Source organism: Conger conger, chromosome 4 (assembly GCF_963514075.1).
Source record: "Conger conger chromosome 4, fConCon1.1, whole genome shotgun sequence".
In the NCBI taxonomy this organism is placed as follows: domain Eukaryota; kingdom Metazoa; phylum Chordata; class Actinopteri; order Anguilliformes; family Congridae; genus Conger; species Conger conger.
The window spans coordinates 26,039,391-26,055,128 of record NC_083763.1 but is presented as its reverse complement, the minus strand read 5'-3'; the positions used below and the strand labels follow the sequence as shown (position 1 = coordinate 26,055,128).

At 45.1% G+C, this 15,738-nt stretch overlaps 1 protein-coding gene across 1 annotated transcript in view; it reads right to left on the bottom strand.

Moving 5' to 3' along the window:
• nrp1a (neuropilin 1a) overlaps positions 1 to 15,738 on the bottom strand; it is a 61,533-nt gene that overhangs the window by 14,572 nt on the left and 31,223 nt on the right. Inside the window, exons 7-9 of the mRNA XM_061239553.1 lie at positions 13,795 to 13,961; positions 4,607 to 4,762; positions 2,083 to 2,227 (exon numbers count right to left, since the gene is read on the bottom strand). Coding sequence (XP_061095537.1) covers positions 2,083 to 2,227; positions 4,607 to 4,762; positions 13,795 to 13,961 — 468 coding nt within the window. The remainder of the gene's footprint in view (positions 1 to 2,082; positions 2,228 to 4,606; positions 4,763 to 13,794; positions 13,962 to 15,738) is intronic.

Here is a 15,738-nt window from a genome sequence, read left to right as displayed (position 1 = left end):
ACCCGTGACATTTCCCTTTCTGAGGCTGCCAAGAACATTCTGAACTTGATCTCTGATTCGGTCATGCTTTTTTATGCTTTTAAAGGCCTAGTTAGAAGCCTGTGGATGTGAAGACCGGGATCCTCTGTTACTGGTCAGGATGAGAGACTGCCCAGAAGCAGTTGTCCCTGAATGTTCAAAGTGGTACCAGTAGTCTGGAAGCCTCAGACATGTTCCCTCAGCTGTAAAACACAATTACGCCAGCTTGACCAACTTGAAAATTGAGCTGGTAAAGCTGGTCATAAACTGGTCTAGATGGGTATCAGCTGGTCAAGCCGCAAATACTGTTAGCTCGTCTGAGCTGTTTCAAAACATACTTAGAGCTGGTCAAACCATGTCAAGCTGGGAGCTGGTTTAAGCTGGTCAACCAGCTACCAGGTGTTTCAAAACCTAGCTTGAGCTGGGCATGGCTTTCAGCAGGGCATGGCTTTACTCCATTCAGGCTCCGAGGTATACGCTGCTCTCCACTGACTGCTGCATGCCAGGGGCTCAAACAAAGGCCTGTTTTCCTGGGAGGATCACAGACTAACAGCAGCCACGCTCCACCCCACCTTGGAACTGTGCACAGCTCTGCATGCCCAGCATGGGAGCACTCAGAAAAAAACAGCCATTTTGTTTCCACCAGCAGGTGCTCTGGGGCTTTTGATTGACGGGAATACGCTTCAGCCAGCTGTGCCTCCGCAAAGTGCCAGTAGTGGGTTGATGATGTCACAAGGGGTCCTGAGCAGCGCTACCCAGCAATCTCCCAAATATGGAACATCCAGCTGTCTCTCTGTACCACCCTGCTAGCTGCACATGCACACACATAAACACACTCGCACACAAACGCGCACACAAGCATATAAACACACTCAGTGAGCACTTTATTAGGTATTTATTAGACTTATTTTTTAGACTTATTAAGTCTTCTGCTGCTGTAGCCTATACACTTAGAGGTCTGACAGGTTGTGTATACAGAGTTGCTCTTCTGTATACTGCTGTTATAATCCGTGGTTATTTGCGTTACTGTCACCGTCCTGTCAACTTTGACCAGTCTGGCCCTTCTCCTCTGACCTCTCTCATTAACAACTCGTTTTTGCCTGCAGACCTGCTGTTCACTGGATGTTTTTTGTTTTTCACACCATTCTCTGCAAACTCCAGACTGTTGTGTGTGAAAATCCCAGGAGATAAGCCGTTTCTGAGAAGCTGTGCATGCTGTTATGCCTTTAGTTGCTGCCACACGATTGGCTGATTAGATATTTGCATTATCAAAGCTGGTGTACAGTTCTACCTAATAAAGTGCTCACTGAGTGTACATGTGTGATTACTTATACATATACATGCACAAACACTGTGCACAGAGCACAGCAGTGTGCTTCAGCCTTTCATTACAGGGGTGTACACAAACAAAACTGTTGAAAGGCAACACAAATCATCTGAGCCCTGCGACAGGGCTGTGCTGCCAAAAATGTGGAAGAGGGAATGGCTGGTAAATCAGTCTGAGCCGGAGTGCCGTTGAGGCGGCCCTGTCATTAACGCAATTCATTTTGAATGAACTACATCCAAACATCAGGTAACATAAATAGGTAATAAACTTCATGTGCCACTCATTCATAATGTAAAACTGCTCCAGGAACCGCTCTCTCTAAGGGCACCAGGGTTAGGAGAAAACATTTGCTTTCATGTTAAGACAGAAATGAAAAAAAAATAAAAGTAATGTACAGTAATATAAATGTAATATCCATCACATTAATGAAAATGGAATGGAGCAGTGCGGAGAACCCAGCGGAGCAGTGCTCCCCAGAATTCTCACACGTCTCTCCAAGCAAACACACCCTTTGATGAATAAACAGCAAATGAAGAACAAATGATGAATACATCAAGGAATAGATGCGCTGTCCTCACTGCTTTCAATGCTCAATAAAAGGTGAAATGAGAACAGTGAGAATGCGCCAGGTACAAAACAGAAGAAGGCCATTGTTTTCGTGAGCTCAGTGCTGGGAGTACCCACCCCAACGCTGCGTGTGAGGAAGAGGAGGAGAACAAAGGCTCACTGGGACTCACCGGAGACTTTGCAGCCGTACACCTCGAAGCGCAGGGCGATGCCAGTCTCCCAGGAAACGGGGCGGATCCGGACAAAGCGGGCGAGCGTGGGCTTGGGGAGGTCAGTCACCTGCACGTCGGTGGGGTTGGAGTTCCCCTGGAAAATCTGGCAGGCAAACAAAGAAAGGTTTTGAATTATTCAGGTTGTTTGTTTGAGGGACTCACCGTGAGATGGGCTGTGGGGACCTGTGTGCCCCAGAAACACAGAATGGTAAAAGAGCCCGATTTAGGTCATCTTCCTCAAAAGCAAAGAAAGGGGGATGAAAGACATGGAGAGAACGTTGTTGTCGTTATTGTGACGTGCAGTGCTTTGTAATGACAACCGATGAGGAAATGGACAAGCAGAAGACATGTAGTATATATGTAGTAATGTAGCGAGAGGACCAAACCAGTCCACATGTTCCTGCTTATTATACTGAGGGCACATATATACACAGTGATTGGTCTGTCATATGTGCTCCTGTTTCATTTAATGACCGTAATATCTGATTTACTGCAGGCAAGTTGCTTGTCTTCTTTATATTATTGGCATAACAATTTGAGTTAAAAGTTGAATCTTTAAAAAAAAAGACATTCGTTTCAGCATTTCTTATTATTTGGTATGTCCACATTTTGCGTTAATGGCAACGTGCACTTGAGCTGGCATGGAAAAACCTGATGAATAATGTTATCGGAACATTGTGTTCCAAAGAGCATCTTGTGATGTTACTGAACGCTTGGCTTTTGTCAGTCTTCAAGTGCTCCCATTAGAGTTCAATGGGGTTGAGGTCAGGTGATTGTGGATTGTCCAGCACTCCGTGCTCTTCTTTGGTCTTCCAGTAGTTCTTGCAGAGTTTTGTAACTTTAATTTGTTTCATTTTTTTTAAATCCTAAAACTTTTTTTTCATTTCAGGACTGCATGAAAAAACCCCCAGATTTTCAATGTGGTCTCGTACTTTTGGACCCTACTGTATATGTACACATACCTGGTCATGCTTTTTTTGAGTTAGGGTTTAGTCCTCCTTGATAGCTCCTGACGTATTTTACAAGAAGTCAGCCATGCTACTGCTCACCCTCGGTGAGTCACTCTCTCCCACCACTGAGGTAATTACACACCTCTAAGTTCACTAGAAACATGGAATGACTCCTGCACCAGGAAGATTCCCCCGTGTTGGATCTATCTGGGGGAGTCCCCACTCCCGATCCCTTCCCGGACGCAAAGAAGCTATAGGAAGTGTCTCCCGTGGCGAAGCCTCACTCTGAAACACTGGCAGAGAGGGCCATTAGTCCATCAGGGAGCTTTGTCACCGCGGTCCCAGGACACTGGCTGCCTCGCACATGATGGAGGAACACAGAGAGCCATCCACTCTCCGAGCGCTATGTCGATGTCCCACTCTGCCGCAACCTACAGTATTAAATAGCTTTTCATGGCTAATGGTGGAGCCAAAAACTGCCTGGTCAGCATGCAGTAAATGGGCCTTTCTCTTCACAAAAGCACTTAAGTCGCTGGAAAATCTAAACAACCTGCCTCACGACATCACTGTTAAGGTTGGCATTTTGAAGAAAACCATAATTCAGAGCCATATAAAAAATTGGGTCTTCAGGTAAAGTAAACACACTTACACATAATAAGGCCAGTTCGATGCCTGCATTTACAAGCTACAGTCCCTACAGTCAAAGACGCACACACGCAACACACAAACACACACTCACACACACACTCAATCTCTAGATTAATGACCACATAAAGAGTCCCAGTTTGCAATGGAAAAGACCCAGGCTATTTATTGCTGCCTGATTGGTGATCGATCGAAAGCTGCCAAGATCAGCCATACAGTTTAACAGAAAGCTGTCGAACCAGCCGGTCAAACGGAGGGTGACTCTGTGCAGATTAGCTGAAAGCTGTTGTACCAGCCGGCTAAACGCGAGATAACAGATAGCTAAAAGTGGGTCAAATGCGGTCAAACGTTGTCCTCGTTCCTTCAGACTCTTTCTTATTAGGACTTTGTTTTCTCCAGGCCAAAGCAAACTGAAAGTGGGCCCTGTAACCAACGACATCAATGCCCCTGACTTCGAGGCTCCCTCACACAATTTGTGTTCGCTAACATTCCCAGTAGATTGAACAGAAGCAGTAGCTAACCAGGCCATCACTGTGTTCTACTGCATAAAGGCGGATGCCCTAGCATGACACCAGCAGGACAAGGCTTAACTTTACACCTCATTTGAGCAGTCTCTGTGAAAAGCACAGCAGGGGGGCATCCTAAATCAGCCCCACGGCCGATGGCTTAGACGCAGCTCTGCGGATCTTCAAGGCTCTTTTACTCATCTGGCGTCAGCAGGGTTTGAAGGGTACGTTAGCTCTGATTGATTGCGGCGCTGTCCTGGTCGCAGTCTAAATGCCATTTCCGCCTGAATCTATGAGAGATCATTGTCTCCGTGCTCACTCGTTCAGGCTAAGAAATTTCCACAGCAGATGAGGAGCAGGAGGACGGAGGAAGTTTCTTACTTTCTGCTTGGAGCCCTCCTTCAGCGTGATCCAGTCCTCGCCGTTGGAGCTCACGTCAACCTTGTAGGACGTAATGTAGTAGGACAGTTTGGTTTCCTGGGAGATCGCTCCTTGTGTCCCAATGGCTGAGACGAAGCGCAAAAAACCTAGGTCCACCTAAGAGAATGAAAAAAGGAAAAGTTAAAATAACAGCAAAACATACCTGTTAAAATAATTACACAGGAAGTATCATTATTGTATAACATATCTCAGAGAAGGGTTAGGAGTGAATTTTAATAAGTCAGGATAAAAGCTCATTTCCCATTAATAAAAAGACAATAGTTGAACAGTTCATTTCCTCTGACAGGAGACTAGAGCTTATCGGATGTAAGCGAATACTAATATGAAGTTGGGATGCTTCATGAAAAAATAGGCAATAAAAAACACAAAAATATGAGGGAAAATAGATTTTGAAATATATTCCACATTAACAATTAAGCTTTCATTAAGTAATTATGAATTCCTGTACCACATATAATATTTTCATATACATTTTCAGAGTCAGAAACCACATGTTTTCTTTCTGACTTCACAAGTCAGATTCCGGTCAGAGAAAATGTTAAGTTTGATGATGGGCAGACTTCTATATTCAGTTTTACTTATTTGTAGAGACAAGCAGAACCCTTGTTCGGTTTGCAGATTTGTAGAAAGAGACATGAGTTCAGTTTATTGGTTTGTAGAAACAGAGTCAGAATCCCATTATTTCACAAGGCAGGCTTTATCCTCATTGTACTGTAAGTCTCTCTCAAAGCACCCGAATCAGATGTTGTGCAATCTCTGGGCGAACCTGTTGCTTCACTTATGCCCAGTGGATTCGCTGTCTGGGTTTCTCATTTCAAATAATAATAATAAAAATAATTGCTCCAAAATGGCTGATTCCTGAGTCCTGAGTCAAATCTGGCCCACAAGGAAAAAAGGAAGTAGCCCTGGTCTGCTAAGCTGGTGCTGGTCTGGTTTGCTAATGATGTCCGGCAGCTGACATTCAGTGGTCAGGACTGTAGTGGGGTAATGCAACTGCATGCAAACAGTTAGGCTCAATCAAATGTACATTTGCGGGGAAATGAATGCATCTCGGATTGACTCTTTGGCATAGAGCGATGGGAAATGCTTTTGATGCAGTCGGAGGCAGTCTACAGCTGTGATGGATGGTGGCTTAGCTGCTGGGGGATTACTTAATAAACGTAGGATGGAATAAATTAGATCACACTGTAAATGCCACAAGCAGTGCAGCAGTCACAATTCAGATATGAAATACCTTTGTAAAATACAAATATTTAGACGAAGGAACGCTACAGTGTACCCAAACACGTACTTGGAGTCCATGTGAATAAGTGCTATCAAAATAATGACGCACATATTGGTTGGGATTAATATTTTATTTAATAGAATTTGAACCTCAAATATCAACAATCCAAGGTGGTGGGTGTGTGTATGATATCGCACACACGTTCCTTGAGTCATAGGTTTCCTTGGAAAAGGACAGAGAATGTGAAAAATGACAATGGTCACCAACATAAAAAATAAACCAGGAGTTTATGCTGAAGAGCAGCCTTACCAAATAAGGCCCTGAAACCCTGACACAGATTAAGTAGAATCCCATAATGTAGACCATTTATTTTTTTAATAACAGAGAAAAAAAAAACCTCTAGCCGCAGAGAAGAATCTGGAGGAATTTGAAAAGTCAGACGGATGTCTGGACACAGACTCCGAGAAGACGACAGGCCGCCCTTTCTCATCCTGACCTGCCACTCCTGATGAACCGAGCCAATGAAGGAGAGGTTGAGATACGAGATATGATTGGATACGCCCAGGGATTTACAGGACTACTGGACTCATTAGGCCTGAAAGCTGTTACTCACCCAGGGAAGCTGAACTAAAGGTTCCATCCCTGAGGAGCCTCTTTAGAGATGCTTCAGTGCCGACGTCAACACACTTATCGAATCCTGCTTGATGACCCATGAGCACTGTTCACCTGGTAGCCTCACTTGGCGGCTTCCTGGCAAAGTTTTGTTTGTGGTGACTCCACACTAGAATTTATGTTTAACTTTGATGAAGGTTTAAGGTTTTGTGGAAAAAGTTTCATGCTTGTCATTACGAATACATCAAAGTTAAGGAGAAATGTTTATCAAATACAAGTCTAGAGCATAAAAATGTGCATGTGTGCCCTATGACCAAAACTATGACTGCCAGTCCAGCAGGGTAAAGCATAATTGGTCATAGCTTCAGGGAGAGTTTCAGTGGGCCCCAGCTCCTGACAGAATGACTACTCATATTATGCAGAAGATGTGGCTGAGTATTAAACGCTTACTACACATGCTTTGATGTGGCATTCTGCTCTCTCCCAAACTGATGTGGAGCAGGTGACAAGTTGACTTAAGTTGAGTTATTTATTTACCAGGGACAGTACACATTAATCAACATTTTCAGTTCCCACATCAATGTGAATGTGTGAGAGTTAGCGAATGAGCTTATTTTCATCTATAGTCCCTAACATGCATGTCTTCAGACTGTGGGAGGAAACCAGAGTACCCGGAGGAAACCCATGCAGGCATGGGGAGAACATGCAAACTCCACACAGAAAGACCCAGGCAGGGCTCAAACCCAGGACTTTCTTGCTGTTCCACCGTGCCACCCCATAGACAGACCTATGTTTGCTGTTAGCCATTTGAAAATTGAAAAGCGTAAAAAATGAGTATGCATGTGCACGTACAATGCGAGAGGAGTGTTTGGGCCCAGAGCTGTAGGAGCTCGGGTAACAAGTATGGGGTGGATCAGTTTCACAGACAGAAGCTGATAAGAGCGCAGCACTAATGAACAGCCCATGATTTATGTATGGGCCCTGATTTCAGACCGAGGGGGGAAAGATGGTATTGACAGACAGGCAGGACTGGCTCAAGCCTTTCATGAGCAACAGCCAGAAAAACTGCTAAAGTTATGAAGATAGAAAATTACTCACGGCACCAACAACACGGACATATAACGCTGCTCAAAGCAACCAGCACTGGAGCCAATGGACACGGTCCAGTCTATTTTACTCAAAATGCATTGGCAGAAAGCCATGAATAATCACCTCCCTGCCCATAATCATTGTGCAAAAAGGGCAAATAATCAAATATTCACATCCCTAAGTGACAAAACTACTTCGCAAGTTTGCTGAAATAACAAAAGAACTCCACTCCAATGGGGCAACATTGGCTCAGGAAATAAGAGCAGTCGTGTCAGGCAGCTGGTTCGATCCCAGGCTGGGTGTGTCCAAGTGTCCCAGAGCAAGACACATAACCCCAAATTGCTCCTGATCAGCAGGTTGGTGCCTTGCATGGTAGCCAATTGCCGTTGGTGTGTGTGTGTGTGTGTGTGTGTGTGCGAGAGTGTTTGTGTGAATGGGTGAAGCATTAATTGTACAGTGCTTCGGATAAAGGTACTATATAAATACGGACCATTCACTTAAAGTACCAAATCAACCACATGTGCCATCTCGCATCTCCTTTGTGTGAGAGGAGTTTTTATATATTTTTCTTCTTTTTGCAGTTGAAACCCAATGAACTGCAAATGGATTCTCCTCACCTGGACCCGCGATGGAAATTTCCTTAAGCTGTCATTCTTGCTGTGGTGCTAAACACTGCCGAGAATCATTACAGTGACAAATGGAAGCAGAAAGGAAGGGAGAGAATTAGTCCTGCTTAGCCTGGTAGGCTGCCTGTAAGTCCCGGTGCGCAATTAGATTAGCAGGGGTTTACCATGACGCCTGACGAAAGCAGGCTCGGCGAAACAAATTCCCCATCATCCTTTGCTTGCTGTTGTGGGTGTCAGTGTTATGACACCTCCCCACTGATTACAGGTACACCATTTTCAGCCTGCATTGCATAGTCGGGCACGGGGGTCGTGTTTCAACTCTGTCGTTTGTTTATTGCTTTGTGATGGTGGGGGGTTGGGGGTACAGATTTGTTTTGCTGTGTTACCTTTTCTCATAACTGAGATGGTGGGAGGATAGCTGGTTTGTGTTTAATAAATAATTTGAAAGAAAGTTTACCGATTTTTTTTTTCTTCTCTCCCGCGTGGTTTTCAGACTGTTGGGAAAAATAGCTACCCATCTGTCTGTGTGGGCTGAATGAATAATCCAGAACTCAGGGGAAGGCACATAAATGTCTCACCGATTCTCTTTTCTCTCAAGAAAACAACAATAAAAAAAAACTAAAGATCACAAGAGAGGGAATTCTCATGCACAGTTAAGAGTCAAAAGCCATCTGGTACCAGCTGGCCCTACATGGCCAGTGGTCAAAGTCCTGGCAGAGGAAAACTTGATTTATATTTACCCGATAAAACAAAGAGAAAGAGAAGGGCACGGTTGTTGCCAGATAACATCATTCCATTCATCAATTTTTACCTGAGCCTTTCCATCTAATTTTATGTAGAACATCTGGCTTGCGTTCAGGTTTGAAGAATTCCATTACCTAAAGGTGTAATTAATTCTCTTTCATGAAAATTGTATTACTTGATGCAGAGAGACCCACAGTTACTCTTCAACCCTTAATCCATCACAGAATTTACCTGACAGAATTACCTTGGTATTTTTAGTTTCCATGCTTCTTTATGTCATTAAATTATGCACCTCTTCCTGAATAATGATCATCTATCGTCTTGACAATGAGAAATTAGACGAACAGCCAGAGAGCGGTGTGTATGTTAGGGAGGCGGGATGAAAAAAACAATCCATAACTACAATATCATCCTAATGATCATTAACTGAATGGCTCTGGTTTAAATCAAGTGGCATGCAATTCAACCCTGGCTTGCTTCAGGTTTATACTGCAGATTGAGGCCTCATTTCTCATTTGCCTCCACCGTGGTCGCTGTACTTGCAAAGTCATGAATTCATTTTTTTACTGATACCACAAAGCAAGCACAAGACTACAATGCAGATGAAACAAGTCTAGCCATTTAACTTCATAGAAAGTACAGTCAAGATTCTGAGGGATGCCAAGCTTTCTCATACAGGGGCCTTGTGTCTGAAGTGGAACTTACTGCAGCCAAAAGAACAATTTTCATACTTCATCGATGAAAGGCCCTCGTTAATTTTGTCCCATACTCATCTCCTGGCATAGAGCAAGGTGTAGACGAAAATAGCCGCTCTAAGAGCCCTTGCTGAAAAGCGACGGCGAGTTGACGCCATTGCGCTTGGCCAACTGCGGTAAATCGAAAGTCTGTATTTCCCGTTCAGCGCGAATGGGAAATCGCTGCGTTCAACGTTGTTTCAGACCTTGGCATTCAGCCTTCGTGCTTCGCCCTCCTGGGTTTAAAATGAAGGACAAGGAGAAATGCTTCCAATGGGGATGTTTTGTAATTAGTGCCTGGGTGACAGCAGCAGCAAAATTCACCCCAATTTCCAAGCAAGGTGCAGTTCTGTATGAAGGCGTCCACACAGTTCTGGTTTACCCAGCATGGGAAATATGCGTTTTCTCAGTAAACGGCAATTCCCAGGTCGACCATCTCTGCTCATAGCACAATAAATCAAGACATGAATACTTCCTCTGGAACCGGTAGTCAACTGTGTCAGATTAGCAAGGATTTTTCCTTCAGCAACATATGTGATATTCTTTTATAAACACTGTTCTCTCTCTCTCTCTCTCTCTCTCTCTCTCTCTCTCTCTCTCTCTCTCGAGTTGCTGTTACCCTCTGCTGGCTTTAGATAAACATTTTTCGTCAAGAGGTTTTACATGAATGAGTATCGACGTCCTTTCCCACAATCAAACCATTTAGACGATCAGCACAAGGTGCATTATTAGTTTAAAACAAACTGAATGTTAATGTATTCATATGGCAAGATTTATGATGATGGTCATATACTTTGTAAATAAATTATACACACAGAGGATGGCATTATTATGGAGTGCTCCAAAGAAAAAAAAATATGGACTCACAAATTGCGGCCCCACCATTTTATGATAAGGCTGTGGAAAAGCTTTTAAAGTATTGACAGTTGACTTTTCCAGACAAAATGCATAATGCATGCCTTGTCTGTGATCAATGACCGTGGTCTCTGGGAATTAGTTGGTTTTCAGATCGCTTTTTTTGCTTATATGATTCCGCCTGAGGGAATTTCTGACCGGCTTTGTTGCGGCAGCACGGCGGTATCCGAACCATCTCCCTGACGGGGCCATTCTTCGCCAGGGTCAGAAGTCTCCAGAGATTGGGGCCCATCCTCCTCCTCCTGTCTCTGGAGTCTCCCTTTCTCTTCTCGTTCTTTCTCCTCTCCCAATAAAGAAGTCTCCCCATGGACTTCAATGCATTGCCCAGATGCAGACACAGGCTTTTTTCCACACAAAGCCGCACGGAATTGGGTCGCTTCCGTGAATGCTTAACCGGGCAAACAGAGCCTTTTCCCTGAATGGTGTGTGCGCCTTGGCAGCCCCACTGCGGCTCAGCCTGTGGCATTAACCTAACGGACGTGGAGGAGCCCCTACAAGCAGCGTTCACACCCTGCAGTAGAGTGTGCTTGTAGGACCATACACTCTACAGTACAGTCTGCTCACAGGAACATACACTCTGCAGTACAGTATGCTCACAGGAACATACACTCTACAGTACAGTATGCTCACAGGAACATACACTCTACAGTACAGTGTGCTCACAGGAACATACACTCTACAGTACAGTATGCTCACAGGAACATACACTCTACAGGACAGTATGCTCACAGGAACATACACTCTACAGTACAGTGTGCTCACAGGAACATACACTGTACAGTACAGTGTGCTCACAGGAACATACACTCTACAGTACAGTCCGAGACCGTGACGGGAAGGGCCATTGGCATGTCTGCCGAAGCGTATTCGACCCAAGTCTCAGCGGCGACAGGCTGTCTCTGCTTTAACCAGAGGACCGTTCCTTTAATGCACAGGGTGCGATTAATCACAAAGCAAACCCTGAGCTCTGCACAGAACCACAAGTCCACAGCGTAATTTCTGCGAGAGCGAACTCGAGCACGCGCCCTCATCCGCTGCATGAGAATGAGGCAACATTAAAATGGATGACAAATGGTATCCTGTATATGCTTTGAATAAAATATAAAATGCCTGGGAATCCAACCCCAGCCCGTCATGAATAATATAACTGTCTGGTGCGAATGTATTCAGAAAATAATTAAATAAATAATGAATTCATTATGTGCATTGAACAGCAAATGAGACGATTTGTGCATTCAGACCGTCCGTGCCATTAGCAAGCGATTGTTGTGCCGTGCTCCGGCGTACTTAATCAAAACGGAATGAAGAATTCCACTCTTTTAATAACACTTGTTATAATTAAACTCCTTGAGGAGAGCGGGGCACCGAGAAGCAGATTTCTTTAAATTATAAATTAAACATCGACAGCAGGGTTCTTTTTTGTTCCCTTGGAAACAGATGTGCGGAGCTCAACTTTGACATCTGATTGGTTAAAAGGGAATTGCAGTGCCCAGCAGAGCATGGCTGAAACAGCCAGTTTCTATTTTTTTGTTCAGATTTTTCTGCTGAAAAAAACCAGATCAATTTTCTATTGAGACCCCTGAATGGCAACAAATTTTTATTATATTTCACCCACTGCTGCACTGTGGGAGATAGTCTATTTAGGATTTCATTAAAATATGGAATGACTAAAACGGCTTTAGCAAGAAAGACTTAAAGTGACTATGAAGCCTACTTCATTATTCTGAATAAAATTCGAAGAGGCAACTGCAATTGGAAGCCTAACAAACCCTCCCCTTTTTGTGGAATTTTTTTCTCCTGTAATACATTCTAATTATCAACAAGCTTCACACCCAAAGAACTAACAATGAGCATTTCCCACCTCATAAAAACACTTCAGTCATAGAACCATCAGGCTGGCTTTCCTACCCGTTTCATATACTTTGTGGAAACCGTTGCACGTTCCAACCATTTGGAGTGACAGCTCAGCTGTGTGCCCAGCTTTTAACCTACAGCTCACAGCTACAGCTACAGCTTGAGACCACAGAGGCAGATGTAGCTTGGTCCTGGCAGGTCCCACTCAATAACAAGATGGGTCCTGGATGTCCTTGGAACGTTCCCATGATCCCACAGGAAGTGCGTGGGGGGTGTCTGTTCCTTGGTGACTCAGAAGCACTGCTCAGACCTCCCGCTCTCCCGCTAGCTTTCCCGCTGGTCCGAGGGCCCCTGGATGATTGAATTAGCCTGCAAGCCACATGGGGCCCCCGGGACAATATTTTCATAGCAGTGAAGAAACTTTCGCTGGTGAAGTGCCCTGAATAAATATTTAGCTCTGAGACGGCCTCGCTACCGCCCCCCTGAGGAATTTGTTTGGCCGTACCTTCAGACGGGAGAAGGGGGGAAAAGTCCCTGAATATCTGCGGTTTTAACCGTGCCTGCGGGCATGAGTTCACTAAATCCCACCTTGTGCCTTCCGCAGATCAGATTTATATGCGCCGTGAAGCCGGAACATTCCGCCTGTCATGTATGCCAATGAGTGCATGGCTGTAGCTTTTCCACGGCACTTAGCAACCAGACAGAACAATGCCTTCTGATGGGATTTCAATATTCCGCTGCTAGAGCACCGTATGCTCTGTGAATGATTCGATACGCCTTCACATGCAAGCACATTCCCATGTTGATAGTATGTTATGCGCTGTGGGGTGGGGGAGTTGGAGGATATTGATGTGGGGGTATGTGGTGCTGTTAAAGTGGGGGGGTTCCCCGCCCGCCTGCCCGGGGCTGGTGCTCTCCCAGACAGGAAAGCAGCTCTTTCAGGTATTAAGTAAGGAAACCAGAATGGTTCTCAGTTGAACAAGGCTTTTGTGAGTCTGGTATCTCAGACTATGTTGTTTTTTTAGCTCTCTAATTTGCCTTTTCGTGGTTTTGCTGGGGGAGAAAATTTGACTGATTTGAGCGTCGGATAAAAAACAAACTCTTAAAATACTTAAAATACCAAAACAGTGAACACATTATTAAAAGTCACCGGGAAGTCAAGTATTTGTTTTTTCAAGTTCAGTTGGGGAGTTGATATGGTTTATGGGAAGGAGTAGCTGTTCTGCTTCAGTAATTGTTGCTATCCTGTCATGGGCAAATCCCTTGTTTTTGTTGTATTATTTCTGGGTTTTATGGGTAAACCCATAATTTCTGTTTTGCGGCACATACCTGTATCCACTCTTTGTTGGTGTCATACGCGGGGGTCCAGCCGTTTTCATAGTAATTGAGCCGCGAGCGCTCAGAGGACCAGTTTGGGTTGTACTGAGATGAAGCCGCGATCTGGTCCGAGGCGATCTCACCGGACTCCATCCCCAGTGGCTCCTTGCAGTCAAAGTCTGCGGATCAGAACCAGCCGTCGATCAGGAAGTTATGAAAACTCTCACCCCTCTCAGAAGAACCAAAGAGTGAGTCGGTCGCCCCCAACACCCAGGAGACTGGCGCACTCCATGTGCAGACACTCCGCTCGGTTGGGGGAATAAAGTGCAGATCAGTGCTGCTTAAGCGATTTTCACTTTCCACAGAAAAGGAAAAAAACATTAATGGAAGTACACCGTGGAAGTGTATTACATTAGGACAGAACATAAAGCTTTATTCATAAAAGATTCAGTGCCAGTGCTAAGTTTACACTTGTGGAAAAAAAGGGGGACTGCTAGGCATTTTGCATCTTTTGCAAATTGCCTTTCCACAGCTCCCTATAGGCACTTTATCTTTGCAGATTGTGCAGATTTTATAATTTAAGCAACGGGTGGTAGAGAGGCATACACCCTGTCCAGTGTCTCGCCACTTCTCCTAAGATGGCGCCAAAGTTCTGCACAAGATGGTGGTGGGTTTCTCTCTCTTTTATTACAGTTATTTAACTGATGCATTGATTAGACTAAGCAGGGGACAATACCTCCTGGAGCAGTGAGGGTTTAAGGGCCTTGCTCAAGGGCCCAACAGCCGCAGTGACTTGACTGTGGCTACACTGGGGATCAAACCACCAACCTTCCTAGTCCTTCCTAGTGCCTCTTCTTTCTTGCATTTCTATGGGATGACTAGCCAGCGGTGAAGGTATGTTGGGCGACGCTCAAAAGAGGCGGGAAGGTTAGGAGCAGGGCCGAAGCTCGGCCCCTGACCGGGGATAAGAGGCACGCACGTGGGGGAGCAGGCCATAGCAGCCAGGAGGGGCGCCTCTGACAGAGCGCGGCAGATGGGGGGACCATCTGCGTTCGCTCGGAGACAGCCACCCGAGGAGCAGCTCTCCCTCACTCTGACACCCGCCGCCTCCCCCCAAAAATGTTGTTCCACGCGGGAGTCGAAGGGCCGTCTCGCGCCACGACACCACTGCTCATCTTTTTATTCATATGCACACTTCTCGAATTTCGGGTCGGGGGAAGGACGAAGGCTGGCGAGGAAAAAAAATACCGTCTGAAGAATTTGAGCCAATCGCGATCTTTTTTTGTCTCTCAATTACTTGAAATGAGGGATAAAAGCTGACATTTGGCGGTGATTGTAACAATAAAGTGATCATTCAAAAGGAGCTCAAAAGTTGCTCAAAAGCAACTTATAACATCACCCTGCCTGAGTTCCCCGAAACTACAGGGTAAAAACCCTTCTAGGTGTACACAAAAACCATTTGATGAAAAACAACGACAAATGTGAAGAATCACACCACACGGCCTCCTACGATGGAAGTGGCGGAGTGGCTCTCAGTGTGCGGAGTGGCTCTCAATTTCTGCTTGAGCCTGCTCTCATCCTTCAGTCTGGTGAAGTCACCGTCGCTACACTTGGAGTGAAAATGCATATTAATCCCTGTGGGTGTCTTTAGCCATCTGGGATAATTAGTGCTTTATTTAACACCAATGATTCTGATAACACCCACCCGCACTGTTGTCTGTGGACAGATTTACAAGCTTATGTTGGTTCTGCTCACAGGCGAAACGTTAAGTCAGAGCATTTCTCAAATTGGGGTGAGGGGGTCACCTCCCAGGGAAATATTAAATATCCGGGGAAGGGGGGTGTCTGGGAGCTGTCTGGCCGACCCTTTCTGTCGGAGACGTTGTATTGAGCCAGTTTGTAAACCACGTCTTGAAATCAGAGGGAATGGCGACTGCCTCATAGCGTACTTGATTA